This window comes from Clavelina lepadiformis, chromosome 7 (assembly GCF_947623445.1).
Source record: "Clavelina lepadiformis chromosome 7, kaClaLepa1.1, whole genome shotgun sequence".
NCBI lineage: Eukaryota > Metazoa > Chordata > Ascidiacea > Aplousobranchia > Clavelinidae > Clavelina > Clavelina lepadiformis.
Genome location: NC_135246.1, coordinates 12,463,345 through 12,481,914, shown reverse-complemented (window position 1 = coordinate 12,481,914; position 18,570 = coordinate 12,463,345). Strand labels below are relative to the sequence as shown.

Genomic DNA, 18,570 nt, shown 5'->3' with positions numbered 1-18,570 from the left:
GTATCTGTGATCAAACTATGGGTCGCAACATAAGATATGTATGGTCGCAACCCCGTTTGTGAAACAAATCCAACTTTGAGAAATTTAATTTTGTTTTTTAATTTTTGATTTGCTTTACTGTTTCCATTATGCGGTTCTTTTATTACTGTATTACACTTTTTTGGATTATGTACATTTGTATGATTTAGCAATAGACAAAAATACGACTTGACATTTGTGATGGGACGTTTATTGTTTTAGAATCACTAACGTATTTCGGTGGGCGCTATTACGCCATGTACCACTAATGAACCCAATTTTTTGAGCCATAGGCGTTTTTACGTCCTCATTCATTGCCTTTCACCGCATTTCTTTGTTTGTGAGTAATTTAATTATTGGCTAAAATCTAATCATCCTCTCCTACCAAAAAAAAAAAAATTAAATCTAGGAAAAAATGCAACATAACTTTTATTGGGTGAAGCTGCATTTTACGTAGCACATGTTTGTGCCAGTGCCACAGAGTGGGTATAAACATTTTATCGAACAAGCTAACGTTTTTAAAACAGCAATATTGTTTTTTTCTCAAAGCCAGAATGAAGTAAAACACTTGTGAAGACATTTAATTATACAAAATGTTGTAATGTTAAATACAATGTTTTTAATTCTTTCTGGCTTTGAGAAAAAACAAATGTTATTTGAAACAAGTTAGCTTAAACATGTTTAGCATGTTGTTTGAAATGTGTTAACTTTCACGTAATGAAATAATTATACAGTCATCTAGTATGGCCAACAGTCGCCTAGTGTTTTGAGCGTTGTCCAGCTCGGGTTCGTAATAAATGTGGCTGGTGTTCCTGTTCGATACTAGTGGCGGCCACCGTTGTAATTTGTAATGCTCTTGGGTAAGGCATTAACGACGCTTGCTCCTGTTCAGTGAACTTGGTGGACAGTACTAAATAGGGGTAATTTAACAAAATATCAAAAAATGTATGACAATCGCACTTTGCACAAAAGCTAGTTTTGTAACCAGGGCAGTGTTCCCTCTAAGAAAATTTTACGCTGAGCAAATATTTGATTTAGTGAGCATGAGCATTTTAATGCTGAGTTAAAATGAATTACCAACTTTGTGAATTACCAACTTGATTTCCGGTATCATCATTGTAATTTAGTGTCACACACTCTACTGCTGTATTTAACCATTCCTCTCTAAATTCAGTCTTCCTTTTTTTAGCTTCGTTTCCTTGAATAGACATCTCACTGGTAGGTCTGTATTTAACTTGGATAAATATTCGCTCAGTTTAGAAAATGTAATTACTGTAAATAGTAAAACCAGTCTTCAGAGTCGAAACTGGAAAATAAAAATCTTTTGCAAGCTAAAGAATAAAGTTAGTTGCATCCACGAGTGTGGAGTGTTTGTGAAGCAAAGACAAAGGATTGTGATGTAACAAAAAGGTACTGTATGTTTGTATGCTCATGTGCATCAGCACACGGTATAAATGCGATAAGCGCAGAAGCGTTCTGTCCAAAAATACTGTTGAAGATCATTTTACTTTTAAATTTGGAAATTGCAAGTGCGCAAGAATGAGATTTTACTGCGCAAATAGTCTGGTGGTACTGCGCATTTGCTCAGTTGCGCACCTTAGAGGGAACACTGAACCAGGGCTCGAGCGATATGGAATCAAGGCCGGGTTTAAGTCAAGCAAAGACTTTCCTCAGTCTGAGGATAAAGATTATACCATACTATACCATATCATAGAAAATTACGTAAAAATTGAAACATATACTGTAATAGGCAGCTATACGGTGTTTCAAAATCGTTGTGTACAGCGTATTAAAGTTGTACACCACCAATTGCCAGGTATTGGCTGCAAGTATAAATATGCAGGTTTATTAGCCAATATTTCGAGTCGTTTTAAAGCGATTTTTCAGGAGTGAAACCCAACATTTTTGGCGGAGTGGACAAAAGCGGGATTTTTAAAAACTTACTTGCGGGGTCAACCACGACCCGCTTCCGAGCGGATTATCATTAGTACTAGGCTACATATCAGACAGGCAGACAGCATCGTACAATCTAAAGCTTGTTGACCATTCCTGTATTTTGGGGGTAATTTTTGAAGATTGGCTTAGCGTATTTTTGAGATGGTTAGGAATATTCTGATGTCAGGATCAAGACAGGTTGGCCTATACGCATTATTCAAGGAAAAATAGAACGTCCGTTGGCTATCTGTTGCTTTAATTGTTCCACAACTGTGGAGAGTAGGAAGTGAAAAAGATGCAGCAATGCAAAGACGCATAATTATCACAGGCTTACAACTTTCTTCAGGCTTTAGTTAAAACATCATACCAACAACCAAAAAGATAAAGACTAAAAGAGCGTTGACGTTTGGATTGCTGGGCAGTAGGTTTATGGCGCCTTTTTAGTAGCGCTGTTACTTTCTAATGAGTAGCCCCACAGGACAAGTAGCGCACTAGACTACTTATTTTTCTGTCCTTTTTACGCTCTTCTTTTTCTAGCTACAAAATTGCGAATGCTGGTGAAAAGCAAAGTTATATTATACACTTATCGCCAAGATTTTTTGGCCGGTTTTTACATAAACTTGAGTACAATATATAAGCCTAGAACAATTTGGTCGATAATAATTCATGATATAGCTTACTATATATGTATGCAGTAGTGCGACTCATAAACCGTAAACGTAGCATGTCATTGCACATGAAAGTTAACCGGTGTCTTTTTAACTCAAACATTGCAAACGTTAAATGGAAAAAAATATTGAATGGAACATATAGCCTATATAGCGCAATTTTTAGCCATATACAAAAGTTCTAACCTGGGTAAAAGAGGTTCATTTTATTCTTGGTGGTTTGCAATGTCTACAATAAGCAAAGGTATCAGGTATTTTATAAATCGAACGTTTTGGTCATTATAAGTGCCCGCAAGCTAAAGTAATGCGAATAAAGGAGTTTGTTTAACATATTTATCTATAATATTGTCTCTAGGGAGTGAGACGTCTCCGTTATTGATTTTCCAATACTGTGAAATGTCGAATGGCAAGTTTTGCATGCGTAACAGTCATTCCATTTGTCTTGCAACAAAGGGCATGAAAAATTGACTATGATTGATTAAATGAAACCTTCGACGCGAAGCATGTGAAAATAAGCAACTAAAGACCATGTATGCGTAGAATGACCAACTTATATAATGCAGAAACTATACTTTTATGTTGTTCACAGGATATATAGCCTATTTAGACGAACATAAAGCTCAGAAATAATTGAACAGTAGAATCGCATGCATAAAGTATAGCCTTACCAGCAAAATTCGCAAAAGTTTCACAAGTTTAGACCATTGGAAGTGAGCAAATCAAATTGTTTAGGCAAATTGTTAGAAATAATTTTGACTTATTTGCAATGTGCGTCAATTCTATGACGAAAATCCGATAAGCGATATGCATGCATAAGTCTACAGCCACAATAAATCAACCGTTGGCAATTGCGACAGCTGCGAAAATTAATTATAGTAAATCAACTTCATTTGGACGTCTAGATCAAAAGAAATGAACACTTCAAACGTTTTAACAAGAAGCGATCACGATAAAGGTCATTGTCACGTTTTTATACGAAAATTATAACATTTAATTATACCTTGCAATTGCTTGAATGTTCGAGACAGATTTTATTGCTATTTATTCTTTTACTTTTCGTTTCACGTTTTTTGTTACCACAGTTCACCACCCGTCCTTCCAAGGTAATCTTGTCGTAACTGTGTGGTTGGGCTTCCTGTTGGTGGTCGGTTGCTGTGGCAGTTCCATCACGATGACCGTCATCTTCATCAATAAACATCTGCATACAAAAGCAAACTTCTTTGTGTTTAGCTTGTGCCTTTCCGATCTAATTTCAGCCGTCGTTTGCTCGCCGCTATGGATATATCGAAGAACCTGGGGGTTCGACAAATGGCTCTGGGGAGATTTCATGTGTAATTATCTTTATCGATTGTTCTAAATAACCTAAATTCTTCGAACGATAATACATTTTCGTAAAAGCTGTAAAACATATATTTGCTTGAGCATCACTGCCAGTGGTAAAGCCTTATAGATCTTATAAATTTTTTTATACAAGTTTATATATAAACGTGCTGTTTATCATAGCATAGGCGTATCGTCGTGAATGACCATTTTTCATTCGGTAAATGCATTTATTTTGCAGGTAAATTCTATTGGGTGAGCGATTTTACAACCAGTTACACCACATCCTTGCACATTGTTCTGTTTGCTTTTCTGCGCACCATTGCTGTCAGGTGGCCGTATGTTATAGTCAAAATTACCCAGCAAATGGTGCTGTGTTGCTTAACGTTGCTTTGGATGGTTGCTCTTACAATTGCTTCCCCATTAGGTCTCATTATGGGCGTCGAATTTCAACGAGGTAAGTGTTGAAAAGTTTTCAAACCATTTGTTCTCGTCAAATATTTTACAATTGCCCGTATTTCATGAAGAAAACGACGAAATCGGAAACAACTGGCCATCTTGTTCCATTATAAACAGAAACAACTGTTGCGTTGATGAATACAGCCTCTACTTTGCTGTCATTGACCCTTCGTTATTTTATTTTCCGGAACTCGTCACGATAATCTTGTCGATAGTAATCGCTAGGGAAATACACAGTAGGAAGAAGTACGTGAGTTGGATTACCAAGAACATAGTGTATAAGTTACAGTAAAACAACTTAACCTTGGACTGTAAGTTGTGTGCAATAACTATGCTTTTATCAGATGGCATTGCAAATTCACTGACACGAAAAAGCACTGTCAAGTTTGGACTAGTTCTATAAAAGAGCTCGAGTCTGCTGCTAGTAAATCCAACTATCATGACGACGATGAGCAAAGCGATGGCTCCGTGTCACATGCCCAGCAGCAGAGCAACAGGAGTACAAATAAGACAGCTCAGGTGACAAGGAAGCAATCAAAAACAGATCGCATTGGATTGAAGAAGCAAAGCAAGATGGATCAAAAGGGCAACGATCCTAACCATGTCGAACGAACCGTTTTTGCGCAGCTGACGGTTATAATCATTGGTTTCATGATAAGTTACGTTCCTTTTTCAATATATCTTATTTGGGCTTCCACCGTGCCCCCAGAATCAAAGGGTTATGCCGTTGACTACTGGTTTGGAGTTGCCTCTTACATCTGTTTAAGGACAGGGGAGTGCATGAATCCGTTTTTGTATAACTTGGCTTCTACCAATCTCCGGAAAGCGACCAAACAGTTTCTTCGGAAACTATTTCGAAGAAATTCTTTGTAGCTTGTATAAAGACGTTTTTTTGCATACCTAGAGCTATATATCGACTTTTTGGTCGATGTAGGCTACGTCTTTGTTTACTTTTCACAAACACTGATGTGACAATGATCTTTGAATCAAGCTATAAGAACGTACAATGTAGATGTGTTTTTTAAGTTTATATTGTAATGCGCAACTATTTGTCGTATATACTTTACTTAATTACTTAGGCAGCCCGCGTGCACATCACCATGATTGTAATATAGGCTACATGTGTCATTGACAAAATATTTTGTTTCAAATTGTTCAAAGAAAAATTCGATAAGCCGCTTGGTAAAGTAGACGGTATAAAAAAAAATGCTTACTCGGCGAAAAACTGCACAAATTTCGCAATCTAGCCTATATAATTTCTTTAAGAAATGCAGACTGTATTTATTTAGTTCATAACATATAGGCCTGAAAACAGATAATTTTAGACTATCTATGTCTTACTATATAACGCCTACATAAGAAATAGTAAGTGAAAATCTAAAATTGTTGATATTTCCATATTTCTGAATAAATTTGAAATTTTAAGTAAGTAGAATATAGGTTAATGTTCTTAACCTATTAATAATTATTAAGTATATAAGTAAACGTGTATAAACGGTGAAAAACATTGATAGCATTGATTTAATAATGGGTTTTTTATTACAAATAATTTCGATCATTTGCGTTCACACGAAAATATATTAGAAAGAGAAATTTTAATCACCAGGCATCAAAGCTCTTTTCAGCTTGTAAACTAGATCTTGACAAGTTACCATGTATTTAATCTCTTACGACTCTACTCCAAGCCAAGAACAAGAAAAATGTTTGACTTTGGCTGTTAAATCCTATAAAAATTAAGTTAAGTCATTTTCTTTCGGGGGAAATTAATGGTTCCCTTTACTGCACCCATGGTTTCGTTGTTGGTATTAAAAGGGCCTCACATACCCACACAATCTTAACGCGCTAAAAATAATGATGTAAAAAGGTCAATGACCCGAAAAAGTTCAGTTCGTGAAGGGGTTCATGACCCAATGCCACCCACCTAGTACTAGCTTACATGGTTCGGTAGTAAGCCGCCAAGTCGAAAATAATATATATACATATCTATAGACCGCAATTTTTCGAAGCAACATGTAAATGTTTTTTTATTTTATGCAACAAATTTGTTAATTCCGCGATAATAAACATACACTTAGGTAGGTTATAAAAGAGAAAACACATTATACCGCAATCAACAGCTTAGTAAATTTCAGCTTAAATCAGTAACAGCCACAAAATCTCTTTTCAAAAAGTTGCATTAATACAAGTCATATAGAGTGGAAGCAAAGATTAACTAACAATTTCCCGAAATCCTTCATCTATATAGTTGCTTACGCGTTAAATACATAGCCATATTGTATAACAGTAGGCGTTGAAAAAACCATTCGATTTTTTGTTTCCGTTCATTGAAATTATTGGTTTTGGAGAAACGTTGTTTTTCCAGGGATGTCTAAGTAAACATTTTACGCAAAAGCAAATAACTGGTCTTCCTCGCTGTAAATATGCCGCGAATTTAAAAGGGGAAGTTCGTGTTTTCTATATACCTTACACTCTGTGAGCAATCTGTATAGAACTATAGCCGAACGGTAAACATATCGTGAATACTTTACTACAGTATTGTAGTATTTTTTGCGTGGACGAACTGCACAGTTATAGGCAAAATTAAATTTTTAATATAACCGTAAAGTACAAGACTGAAGCTTTCAAAGACCAACATGCCGACCACAGCAGTGTGGACCACTTCAAACGTCACATTTACAGATCCAGTACAGCATCAAGGTAATTATTGTTATCAAGGAAGTGTGTATACCGAGTTCGTATACGTGCTAAGATAAGTACGATGTTAGCCGGAGAACTCGCCGCTTACATTTATAAACAAGTGTATGTTACAGGTGTAAACATTCTGTTACATGTAGGTAGTCACTAGTAACTAATCTAGTCTAAATCAACCCAGCGTAGCCAGCTGATCGTTATACAGCGAAATGAGCGCAAGTCACGTTATATAGCACACGTGCAAGATTACAACTCTGGAAAACGTTGTTGTATTTTTTTAGATCATTTACTGGCGTCATTTGTGTCAAACGTCGTCATTACCGTCTTGATCGCAATCTTCCTCGTAGTTGGAACGTTCGGGACTCTTTCTACAGCAGTGGTCATTTCATTAAATAAACATCTTCACACAAAGGCTAACATCTTCATAGCCAGTCTTTGCCTGTCCGATCTAATTTCGGCTCTAATCTGTTCTCCCTTGTGGCTCTATCGAAGAACTTGGGGATTTGAAAAATGGGAGTGGGGTAATCTAGCTTGTAAGTATTTCTGTTGTTTTAGGGTCATAGCATTTTCTGGGATATGGTGTATAAATATGACGTAATAGGGTAACAATAAATTATTGCGCCATGTTCTGTGAGACGGTGAGTAATGCACAACCTTAAATTCAGCTACAGATTTCCACAACTGTAAGATACATTTAACTCTGCTGTTTACCCAGCTTACTCATGTTTGTTTACGTCTTGTTATTGGCACGAAGCTCTACTCCAGACAAACGATCTACGTAATTGACCAGATTTATAACCGAAAATTGGTTATTGTTTAACCAGAATTGGCGATTAACACAATATTTGACGCTATAGCGGCTATAGCCCATTGATAACCTTCCGGCCAAATATTTATTCCATCGCGTCCGTTCCGCTGTTAAAATTTGTCAAATTCTGGAAATTTTAAATTTATAGTGTTTCTTTATACGTAATAGCAATTCAAGATGCGCCTAATTTACTCAAAACAGAAAAGCACATTCAGTATATTGCATGTTTGATGAATGATTAATTATTATTACCTGACTAAAGCATGTGCTTAACAGGCAAGTTCTATTGGGTGTGTGACTTCACTACCAACTACGTGACATCACTACATATCGTGTCGTTTGCGGCTCTTAGATGTGTCGCCATGATGGCCCCATTCCGAATTAAAAAGATCTCGACGAGAATGGTTTTTGTTTATGTTTGTTTTCTATGGCTCATATCCATTGGCACTGCTTTACCGTTAGGATTGTTGATGAGCGTCGATTTTGAAAGAGGTTGGTTACTAGAAAATGGAAGAACAGAACCTCAATATATGCACTGAGCATTTACACATATCGGCTAATGTAATGGCTTTATACTGTACTTGTGAAACTTTGAACTAAAATAGAGCTTTTGTTTGATTGCGATTTTTGCCAATGCTTTAACCATTTGTTTTAAGGACTAGAGCCAAGAGGTACATGCTGGCCATCCTGTTCAGTAGATAGTAATCGCATCGATGAATATTACACTTACATAAATGTTGTCAATGCAGTGATGTTCTACTTACCTGAGGTTCTTATTGTCATTTTTACCCTGCTCATAGTTCATGTTCTTCGAAAGAAAAGAAGGTGATTTTGCCGAATTTAAATATAATATTATTGGTATTTTGATGAAACCTCATATTTTATAACTTATTACTTATAGTTAAACATGTGCTAAAATAACGTAAATAGACTTTACTACTTAGGCCTAAATAGCCTTTAAAAATGACAAGCTTTATCATATTAACTAATAAAAAAACAAAATCATAAAAGCTTATAAGTTAAACAAGAATTTAGAACATTTCAGAGTTTGTTCAATTTTCAGTATAATTAACAAGCAGTTCTCTTTTAGCTGGAGGAAGCGCTACGTGAACAGCGTGAACAACAAGATAAGCAAAGACAGAATTGACTCAATAAGAGGAACTGCTTTCAAAGTTGACGTCATACCGAATACGTATGCACTTGATACAAACTCAACGCCGAACATAACCCCATCTAGTCAAAGACGACTTGCAATCACAAACAGTGTTTCGTTGTCTATTTCAATTCGAAACAACCTCGGTTTTCAAAGCAACACTTCAAGAAATAGACGCGGTTTCGTGTCTGGAGCAACAGAAAAAAAAGCCTTCATTCAACTTGCCTTAATTGCTTTAGCTTACTTCTTCGGTTATGTGCCGGTTACTGCTTATTTGTCGTGGTCAGTTGGTACACCTAAACAAAACAAAAGTTGCCTGGACGATTACCTGTTCGGTGTGACGTCGTATCTGTGCTTGCGAATAAGCGAATGCATGAACCCTTTGATGTATAATTTAGGATCAAGTCAGATAAGTGAAGCAACTAAGAAGCTTTTTAAAAACAAATTCCTCAAACACAATCGATGAAATAAATGTTGCATTTTATTTAAACAAGGTTAACAATATACTTGTCTAAATTCCAGAATGTCCCAAATCCTATTGGAAACGTTGTGCATGTCAACATCAACTTCATTCACGAATCGTCAAGTTTATGTCTTCGTTTAAGTATTACTGCGTTATTGTGTTTATTTTCATTATTTGAATTATTACCGATATATTGACCTACCTCAAAATGTAGATCATCCCTTTTGCTTATTTTGCATAATTGAAATGATAAACAATTTTTTAATTGCATTTATTCAAACGCCGCATCCTGCAGATCACGGAAAGGACATAGCCTTAATGTTGTGTTACTTATTCTCCTGCATACATTGTAACTTATAAGTTCAACTTTATCGACCTACTAATTTAACTTAAATGTTAACTGTTTTCGTGCTATAATCCTATTCCATTTAATTCTGTTCTTAGAGTGTTTGGTTAAATCCGGTGTTGACTTTATTAACTAAATTTGAGCATTGCGGATACTGATACGGAGTTGTTTACTTTTTGATCAAGTTGTGAAAACAAAATAAGGTTTTCCACATTTTCCAAAATGGATGTTAAAAGGAAATATATTCCAAAACTCATAGTGAAGTGAGTAATGCTACACTACAAGCCTTGTTTACGATAAAACTTTGAGTTTTGTCCACAATTTCTTTTTGTTAAAATGCAAGTGATCAAGTAAACATTAAAATTTCGTTGATGTCACTAATCGTGGTGTAGCGTACTAGGATTGTATAGGTCTTTTCTAAATATTTTTGGGACAAATTGGTCGTTAAAATGCCCTACAAAAATGGCAAAATCTTCAAACATTTTCTGTCATTTACTTTCCTAAATACTACTTTATGCTAACTACACAGTTTTACTTGATGCTAACGAAATATTCCATTGGTTACCGGCATTTTAATATTTTCAGGCCGACGTTGTTGTAGGTTAGTTGCGCAATTCCTTATTGAAGAGTTAATCGAACATTTACGAATGTGATATTGGGGATGTCCCAAACTCAACAAAATTTCCACAGTAAATTTCCATGCAATGTCCACACCGTGACACCACAGAGTAAAATCTTATTCTGTTGTGGCCTATTGGAAATACATTACGGTTACGGCCCACTGGTTAGCAAGTGCTGATGAAAGGTTCAATATGATCAAAACAGGAACAAAATTAAAAATATTGGAATATGACCAAGACTAGGCTTACCATACGTCCCGTTTTAGCCGGGACAGTCCCGCTTTTTAAGGCTTTGTCCCGGCGTCCCGGTTAGTCAACCCAAAGTCCCGCTTTGGCTTTTAGTCAGCCAGCATTGCCCCACACAACACACTGTGATAGGTCTGTTTAGCCAACTTGCTGAAGAACAATGCTCGATGCGTGTTCTTGTTTCTTTGTGTTAAATGTTAAAGTTATTGTTACGTCATTCTAGCGGGTAATTGGTCCAGTAGTGAGTTGATTGTTAGCGCATTTGCTAGTTCAGTAATAATAGGATAGAAGGAGAAGGTGATCTTTTTACAGTTAGGTTATTGAAAGAACATATTTCGTACCGGTACTTGTTTGCATTTCCTTCTGTAAAAAAACATTTGAATTTGTAAGCCCTTATCACCTGCAAAATTAACATGGACGTTTCCTGCTGTGATTTTTATGAGAAAATAAAGTCTAATAAAGACTTCTTGAAGAAAGTATTGTCTACAGAAAAGTATGATTGGACGATTATGTAAATTTACAAATGCTTGAACATTGTTTTGTTTCCTAGTAAAATGCATTATTTTAGTTTTTCTTGGTGTCTTACTACTTTAGTTGTCCCTGACGATAGGAATCCAAAATAGTTTCATACTCCTAGTAAAATATGAACCACATTTGTCTGATAAGGCTCGTTGCTCTGAAGCGTCCCGTATTTTAAGCACAAAAATATGGTATGCCTAACCAGAGGTCAAATCAGAGATGGCCCAATAGCCTAGTGAATTCACGACACTATGTTCAAAAATCCACTCCGGTATACAATGGATAGGCAAAGCATTGCTACTGTGACGTCATATTGACAGACAATGTTTTCATACCTCATTTTAAAAATCGCTAGTGGGCACTAAAGAGTGTCCGGATTTTAAGCCACGAAAATATGGTAACCCTAAGTCCAAGACTGAATTTAGTTAAGTAGTCTAAGGAAAAACCCCAGCAGCATACTCATTGCATTTCTGCACGAGACCACAAAAGCTTACGTAACATCATTTAGATGAAATACTTCTGTATCATTATTCAGATTCTTTTGAATGTATTTCGTTGATGATATTATTCATTTTTTGGTATAAAAACATGTACAATTTAACAAAGTTACGTGCAAGAAGCAAGACAGACTGAAAGTATTATGTGAAGCATTTAATATTGATTCAGGTTAATTCCCACTGATGACGTTAACGCAGATGGGTTAATGAAACGTTGGTAGATAATAAAGTTCTGTATTCACCAGTAGTGCCTTATATATGATGCTGTTATGCCTGGTGGCAGCCATAGTGTATAATGTTAAGGTTAAACTTACGCAACCAGCACAGAAGGAAAACTGAATGCTAACGTAATAGTCAACCTATTTCATCTCTGCATGCGGTGTTTGGAGTTCTGTTCCAGAATTGTGTGACTAAAATCTTGGCATAAATGCATTCCTATACTCATTTTTGATGAGTGAAGACCATATTTATTAACTCTCTCCACTAGATCTAGGCCTAGCTATAACAATAGGCCTGCCCATTACTGCATAGTAAAATTTTTTTAAAGAGGCTAACGAAAGGTGTATAGGCTTATACTGTATTTTATTGGTCTAATCCAATTTATGGGAAATCAACCAAGTTTGAATTTGTTTGGAAGTGGGTGCAAATGTCTTCATTATGTTTGGTCTAGAACCTCAACCACTTTCTCTCTTGATAAACCAATCAAGACATCATTGTCAACTAACAATGGTCATTTCATGAAAATGCTTGCCAAATTGAATGAAATGAGGCAGTCAGGTATTAATTTTGTAGATATATATGCTTATAATTCTGTCAAGTTTCATAAGATAGATTTTAATATATGGTTTTAAGCCTACCTTTACAAGTCAAACATTAATCAGCGGCTTCCTATCAAAAAATAATATACACAGATGGCAGCTGTAGCCTATAGCCAATGGTAAAGTGCTTTAAGGTATGGTTTTTGGTTAAATAACCATATGTTTGACTGCTTTCTTTCAAGAAATACTAACAGATGTTGAAATTCGACATGGGCATACATGTTTTCCTTGCCACTCCATTGTTTTGTTTTTACGTTCATCCTATTTTGAGAAGATATTGTCAAAGATATGGGATCAAGGAGCTTCAGGTAAATACCGCCCTAAATGAAAATCTTGTAGGTCTACTTTGGGCCCCAGAAATTTATATCAAAACTGGCACTATTTTACATTATACCATTTTGGAAGGGTAAAACCAAGAGACAGAACAAATGAATTGTTTTAAACAGGTAATGCACAAACACAATGAAATAAACAGTGAATGTATGCACAAATATATTGCAATTGGTTTTGACTTAAATACTTGTATTACCTGAACTTTAAGGAATATGTTCTGTTAAGCATCTTCTAGCTGTGGCATATTTTATGCCAATGGTTTAAAATTTTCATGACAGTGCCATGTCCAAGATGTCTGGTGTAATATAATATTTAGAAGAATAACCTACCGTCTAAGCATACTTTCATGTTAATCAAATTTTAGACAAAAACAAAACCATTCAAATTGAAGAAAGTGATATAGAGATAGATGTAATCCAAAATCTACTTGGTTTTGTGTATACTGGAAGCATTGATATACCAAAGGATCAAGTGGTCAAGTAAATTTGCAGCTGTTGCTTTTTTATGGGAAAACAAATTTATTGAAATGTTTCAAGTTGAATTTTTTTTTGGACTATTTTTGTCATTAAAATATATTTTATATATGCTTATGTGAGCAATAATGCTTCTGGTAGTACTACTTTGTGTTAATTGAAGGTTGAAAGTGAAAATTATTTTTGTGGAGAATGATTTTTTCCGCAAAAGTAATAACCAATAAACCACATTGTTTTGCTGCATTTTATCAGATATCTAGAAGGTGCAAAGAAATGGGACCTCCTATACATAAGAATTAGTGAGAAAGTAAATGTCAGCTTGTATTCACAGCGTGAATCAACAAACACCGTTTATAGCTTAACATTTACAGAGGAAGAATTGGACCTACCGTTTATTCGTGTCGTTGAAAAAGAATTTGAGAAAAGTTTGAAGAAAAAGTAATTATCAAGATATTTTCAGAGTGGTTTTGATATGATTTTGTTGTGGAAGAAAGTTTCTGAATAATGTTATTCTTTTGCAGATTTAGTTCATACTGTCCATTACCACCATCACTGAACAATGACAGACGTGTTTTTCCTCCGTTTAATTTTGTTGTGAATGTTAGCAATGAAAAAAGCATTTGCTGTCATAGGTGAAACATGAAAGTTAATACTCAAGTGTTTTTTATGCTGGTCAGTTGCTGTATATAACTGTTGTTTTTGTTTTGCTTATCAGGGAGTTGCTGGTGACATTCAGTGAATATTTTTATGCGATGCTTAGTACATCTTCCTTTAGAGAACATTCACAAGACAATGTAACTTTGCAAGATGTCAATGAAACTACATTATCGTGAGTGCTGTTAATGGAAGTTGATAGATTTATGTTTTGTTAATATCTTATGAAAAGAATGCTTGTTTTCGTATATTGTGAGGTTATTCATGACATGATTGTAATGTTATAATAATTCCTCTTGACATTGCTTTTAGGTCCGTCATAACTTACATGTACGCATCGACTACATCAAAAGAACTGAATTATAGCAGTGCAATGGACATTGCATCTGTGACTGGATGGCTTTGTCGTGAGTCAGGTCTTTTTCAACAAGCTGAAGAATTTTTGGTATTTTATGCATGTTGTCATTTTTTGTTTAAAAGTTATTTATCATTAACTATAACATGTACTATATAGCAAAGCTATAAAATAGAATATATTTATACCGCCTAGTATATATATATGGTATTTATTATTTTTTTAATTAAAGTCATTTATTATTTATAAATACCACCGAAAAAACTTAACATATGTTCTTTTAGATTGAAAGTGCCTCATGGTGTAAATCCATTCAACTTGTGCAATTTGCTGAAAGACATTCACTTTTCAAGCTCCATTCAGTTGCCAGTTACTATGCCTGGAGTGGGCTCGCATGGAATGTGCAGTTTACTCATTGTAAAGAACTGAAGAACCTGACTCCTGATATAGTTTGCGATTATCTGTCAAATGATAATTTGTGTGTACTAAATGAGCTTGATGTATGTATAACTTGAAAACTTTTACATAAAACTAGATGTAATAAACAGTATCTTACCTCACTATATGGTAAACTTTAGCTATATACGATCAATATTGCATGATATACAGGGTGTCCACAAAGTCCGGGTACATAGTTAAAAATAAGACTATCCTTCTCGTCCATTTAAGAGCACCTATTTGATACGTTTTTCTTCAGACAGAGCCATCATTCAATCTGAAAAAAATAAATAAATGAATGAGTAGAATTCCCTTTATATCCAGACTTTATGAACACCCTGTAGAATTGGTTCCATTTTTAGTAAGAAGTTAATTTGTGAGTGATGGCTGAATTTGATTGCTAATACCCCGTACGTATTAACCTATGACTGCAGTTCAAGAACGTGAAGTTTAAATATGTTTAGTTTTATACTCAGATAACACTCATAAATATTGCTGGCATTTTTCACTGCAGATTATCAGTACTGTTAAGAGATGGGCTGAAGAGAAAAAGAATGCAGCACATATATACAATGTTTTCAAAAGAACTGTTCGTCTTCATCTTCTTAGTCTACCTGTTCTTGAGCGTGTTATCGAGGAAATGAAACCGTATCCACAAACCAAATTACATTACAAAAAAGAAACATATGACCAAATTAGAAACGATATTGATGCTGTATGTGAGATTGCAAAGAAAATGCCATTGGAAATGCGCATCCTACATTATAATCAATCATTCAGGCGTTGCTGTAGAAAGGTTGGACAGAGTATTATTTTTCTTCATTTATTTGCTGAACTGTACCAAGAACTGTTTGTTGAACCATGCAAATGTATTCAAAAATTTATTTTACAGAGTGTCATCATGAAGGTATTCAGTGGTGGGAGAACATGTTTCTATATTTACAGGTATGATTACTTCATTACGCAACATATTCAAAGGCTTGACTTTAATGTTGCATGTAATGCACAAAATATTTATACAGTATGTATAGTGTATTCACTGTATTGTGCCAAGGAAAAATAATTTGTTTTTACTGAGTGCAGCATTCAAGAAGTAACTGGTGAGGAACCCACAGAAATTGAAAACCCAGCCTCCAAGTGCCTCAAGCTTAACATGTGCTGTGCATTTCAATACTTGGGTAAATAATTTTTGAGTTGTCAAAAATCGGTTTTCACCACAGCTGCTCGTACTCATCCCAAGTTTCACATTGATTTATTTTATGTTATAAATAATATTGATGTTTCTACAAAGACATGGAGAAAATTTTGTGTTCAAATTTTCACTGCTTGTAATTATTTTACAGAGCAAAATTTGTTGCAGTTTGCTGTGGAAGTCTTCAATAATTTGGTCTATATTTCTGGTAATCATTTATTCTAAATTTTATTGGATTTTAGTACTTAAACAGTTCAAAGGTCTCCAGATTTGTAAAAGTTGAGCATCCCAAACATACATTCGACCTATTTGGTGAAGCAATACGATTGGTTATAGTTTGTAAACAATTTTTAGTTTTAAATTGTGATGATTGATTGTAGATTGTTTTACAGTTATTTTATCCATCTATCTTTTAAAGCTGTTGTAGCTTTTACTGATCATGTTTGTGGTACTTTGTACAGGTGGAAAAGATGAATGTAGGGTGGTTTTATTTCATCCCCTTTTTCATACATGGAATGTAGGTCCTTCTCTTCCTGAAGTACGCTGGGGCCACCGCATGGTGACTGTTGGTGACAGTCTTTATGTTTTAGGTAACAAAAATTTGGTTTTAAACATGGTGTAATGATTGACAGTGTCTATTGCGGCCCTGCATGTGTATCTTTTTTAGGTGGATATGGAAAAAACGGCAAGTTTGTTAAAAATGTAAACAAACTGAAGTTTCGTGAATCGAAGTGGACAGTTGAGACAACAGTTTTGTTTGATGCGCCCAACCTGGTTTGTGTTGTTTGGAATGAAACAATATATTGCTTTTGCATTCCATCAATTGGAAAGAGTAGAGGATTGCTTCATTGCTATTCAACAAAATTGCAAACTTGGTTTCAACCTTTCCCATTACCATTTCCAGATGATTCCATTCCACTCTACTTTACTTATGCTGTAAGTAAGAATTCAAAACAGTTGATAGGCTATTCAAGCCAACTAACAAAATATTGAGAATGCAACCAAAACGTAAGGCCTTACGTACATCTACAGTACGGTAAATATATTTGTATGTTACTGTTTCGGTGTGCATGGTTTAACCACATTGGATTTTTAGTTTGCATTGACATGGAACCAGCCCTCCTTCCTTGATTAGTTACTTACCACGTTATTAAATGCATTTATTTTAGATCACTTTTGGTGACAACATCTTTGTATTTGGTGACATTTTGCCGCTACGACAAGCTGTCTTGGTACGTTATCGAAAAAGCCTTTCGTTTCATAAAAACTTTTACTTTAAAAATGTTGTGGTATAGTCACTCTGCTAACTGGTACTCTTTTTTTACCAGGTTTCAATTTTTGATGTGAAAAAGGAGAAATGGTATCCAGCCACTTATCACCTCCATACAGTTGGGACACCATTTGTGTATAATGATAAGATGTATTACCTAAAATCTAGCGACTATAGACCAAAACTTCTACCTTTCACTAAAAAATTATCATTCAAAATAAGCTTACTTGACATGACCTCCAATGGCAGTGATAACTTTGAAGTAAGTAATGATCGATTTTATTAAAGTACAGATAAGTTTAAAAACAATTTTACTGGCAAGTAACCTACTTGATGTTGAATATCTGATAAAGCAACCTTTATATTACAGGCACAAGATCTACTTGTAAATCTGCCAGATGAAGAAAGTCTCCCAGATTTTGTTACCGATTTTTCAGAGCCAACTAATCACCCAGAGTTTGTGAACTTATACACTTAACAGTCTTAGATATTTCATCATAGGCATAATCATGTGTTACTTTAAACATTGTTTAAATGTTCTCTTTATTTTTATCTGTAAGTACTTGACACGTTATTACCTACTTTTACCACTTGCACACGCTTGCCTATTTTTCACTGTTTGCAGCCGATCACTGCGTATTCATTATGGTGCTATTTTTATTCTACAAAATGAAATTTGCATTTCTTGTAAAGTTTAATTTTGCTTCCAAAATTACATCATCCCACTGTGATTGCCTATGATATATTTATATTTATTTTTTTCCATCCGCAATAACTTAAAAGGAAAACTACAACTATGGAATGTAAATCAAGAATTTAACAACGCTAAAATTTTAAACATTGTAACAATTGTAAACCTATAATGCAAGACATTTTTGATCACCAGCTGAGTTACGGTATAAAATTTCTTGAATTTTTTAGCAAAAGCAGGAATGCACAATTGTATGTTCAATGATGTTGGTGTGATAACTTGCTTTATTAAGGTTATTTATCTTTATTACGGTATCAGACTACTCCTCCATTTTCTGAAACTTCAGTCTGTTCCTTTATTTCAAAATTTTAGTCTTGTTTTAGCAGCTAAGCTGAGACGGCCCTAACCTGGAAAGTAAGGGTTAGTAAATTCATTAGTTAGGCAATCCATTAATTAACAATTCCATAACCCATTTTCGCAGAACTTTGATTAGTGGGCTATGAAATACTTTACAGAACAAAAGTGGGCCACGATTATAAAAAGGTTGAGAACCCATGGCCTAGAACCGATTAAGTTACTTGGCAACAGGCCGACCCGAGATAT

At 35.0% G+C, this 18,570-nt stretch overlaps 3 protein-coding genes across 4 annotated transcripts; all 3 read left to right on the top strand.

The window, feature by feature from the left end:
- Positions 1 to 2,666: 2,666 nt before the first annotated feature.
- Positions 2,667 to 5,480, top strand: LOC143465310 (uncharacterized). 2 transcript variants are annotated; one of them, XM_076963536.1, is made up of 5 exons: positions 2,667 to 3,576; positions 3,704 to 3,952; positions 4,183 to 4,398; positions 4,469 to 4,646; positions 4,745 to 5,480. In XM_076963536.1, exons 1-5 carry the CDS (start codon positions 3,534 to 3,536, stop codon positions 5,271 to 5,273), a joined length of 1,215 nt encoding a protein of 404 aa, XP_076819651.1. In that variant the 5' UTR covers positions 2,667 to 3,533; the 3' UTR covers positions 5,274 to 5,480. The 2 variants fall into 2 exon arrangements, with proteins under 2 accessions (XP_076819651.1, XP_076819650.1); XM_076963535.1 differs by having other exon boundaries at positions 2,667 to 3,952.
- Positions 5,481 to 6,802: 1,322 nt separating this feature from the next.
- Positions 6,803 to 10,131, top strand: LOC143464591 (pyrokinin-1 receptor-like). The gene is made up of 5 exons (XM_076962456.1): positions 6,803 to 7,097; positions 7,373 to 7,624; positions 8,176 to 8,391; positions 8,556 to 8,724; positions 8,990 to 10,131. The coding sequence occupies exons 1-5, from the start codon at positions 7,034 to 7,036 to the stop codon at positions 9,516 to 9,518; spliced, it is 1,230 nt and encodes a 409-aa protein (XP_076818571.1). The 5' UTR covers positions 6,803 to 7,033; the 3' UTR covers positions 9,519 to 10,131.
- Positions 10,132 to 11,670: 1,539 nt separating this feature from the next.
- On the top strand, positions 11,671 to 18,012 carry LOC143464590 (kelch-like protein 25). The gene is made up of 17 exons (XM_076962455.1): positions 11,671 to 12,520; positions 12,744 to 12,869; positions 13,259 to 13,373; positions 13,620 to 13,805; positions 13,889 to 13,999; positions 14,083 to 14,196; positions 14,334 to 14,466; positions 14,661 to 14,876; positions 15,329 to 15,610; positions 15,707 to 15,759; positions 15,898 to 15,992; positions 16,158 to 16,214; positions 16,468 to 16,596; positions 16,674 to 16,942; positions 17,176 to 17,238; positions 17,335 to 17,538; positions 17,647 to 18,012. The coding sequence occupies exons 1-17, from the start codon at positions 12,346 to 12,348 to the stop codon at positions 17,752 to 17,754; spliced, it is 2,436 nt and encodes an 811-aa protein (XP_076818570.1). The 5' UTR covers positions 11,671 to 12,345; the 3' UTR covers positions 17,755 to 18,012.
- Positions 18,013 to 18,570: the final 558 nt, after the last annotated feature.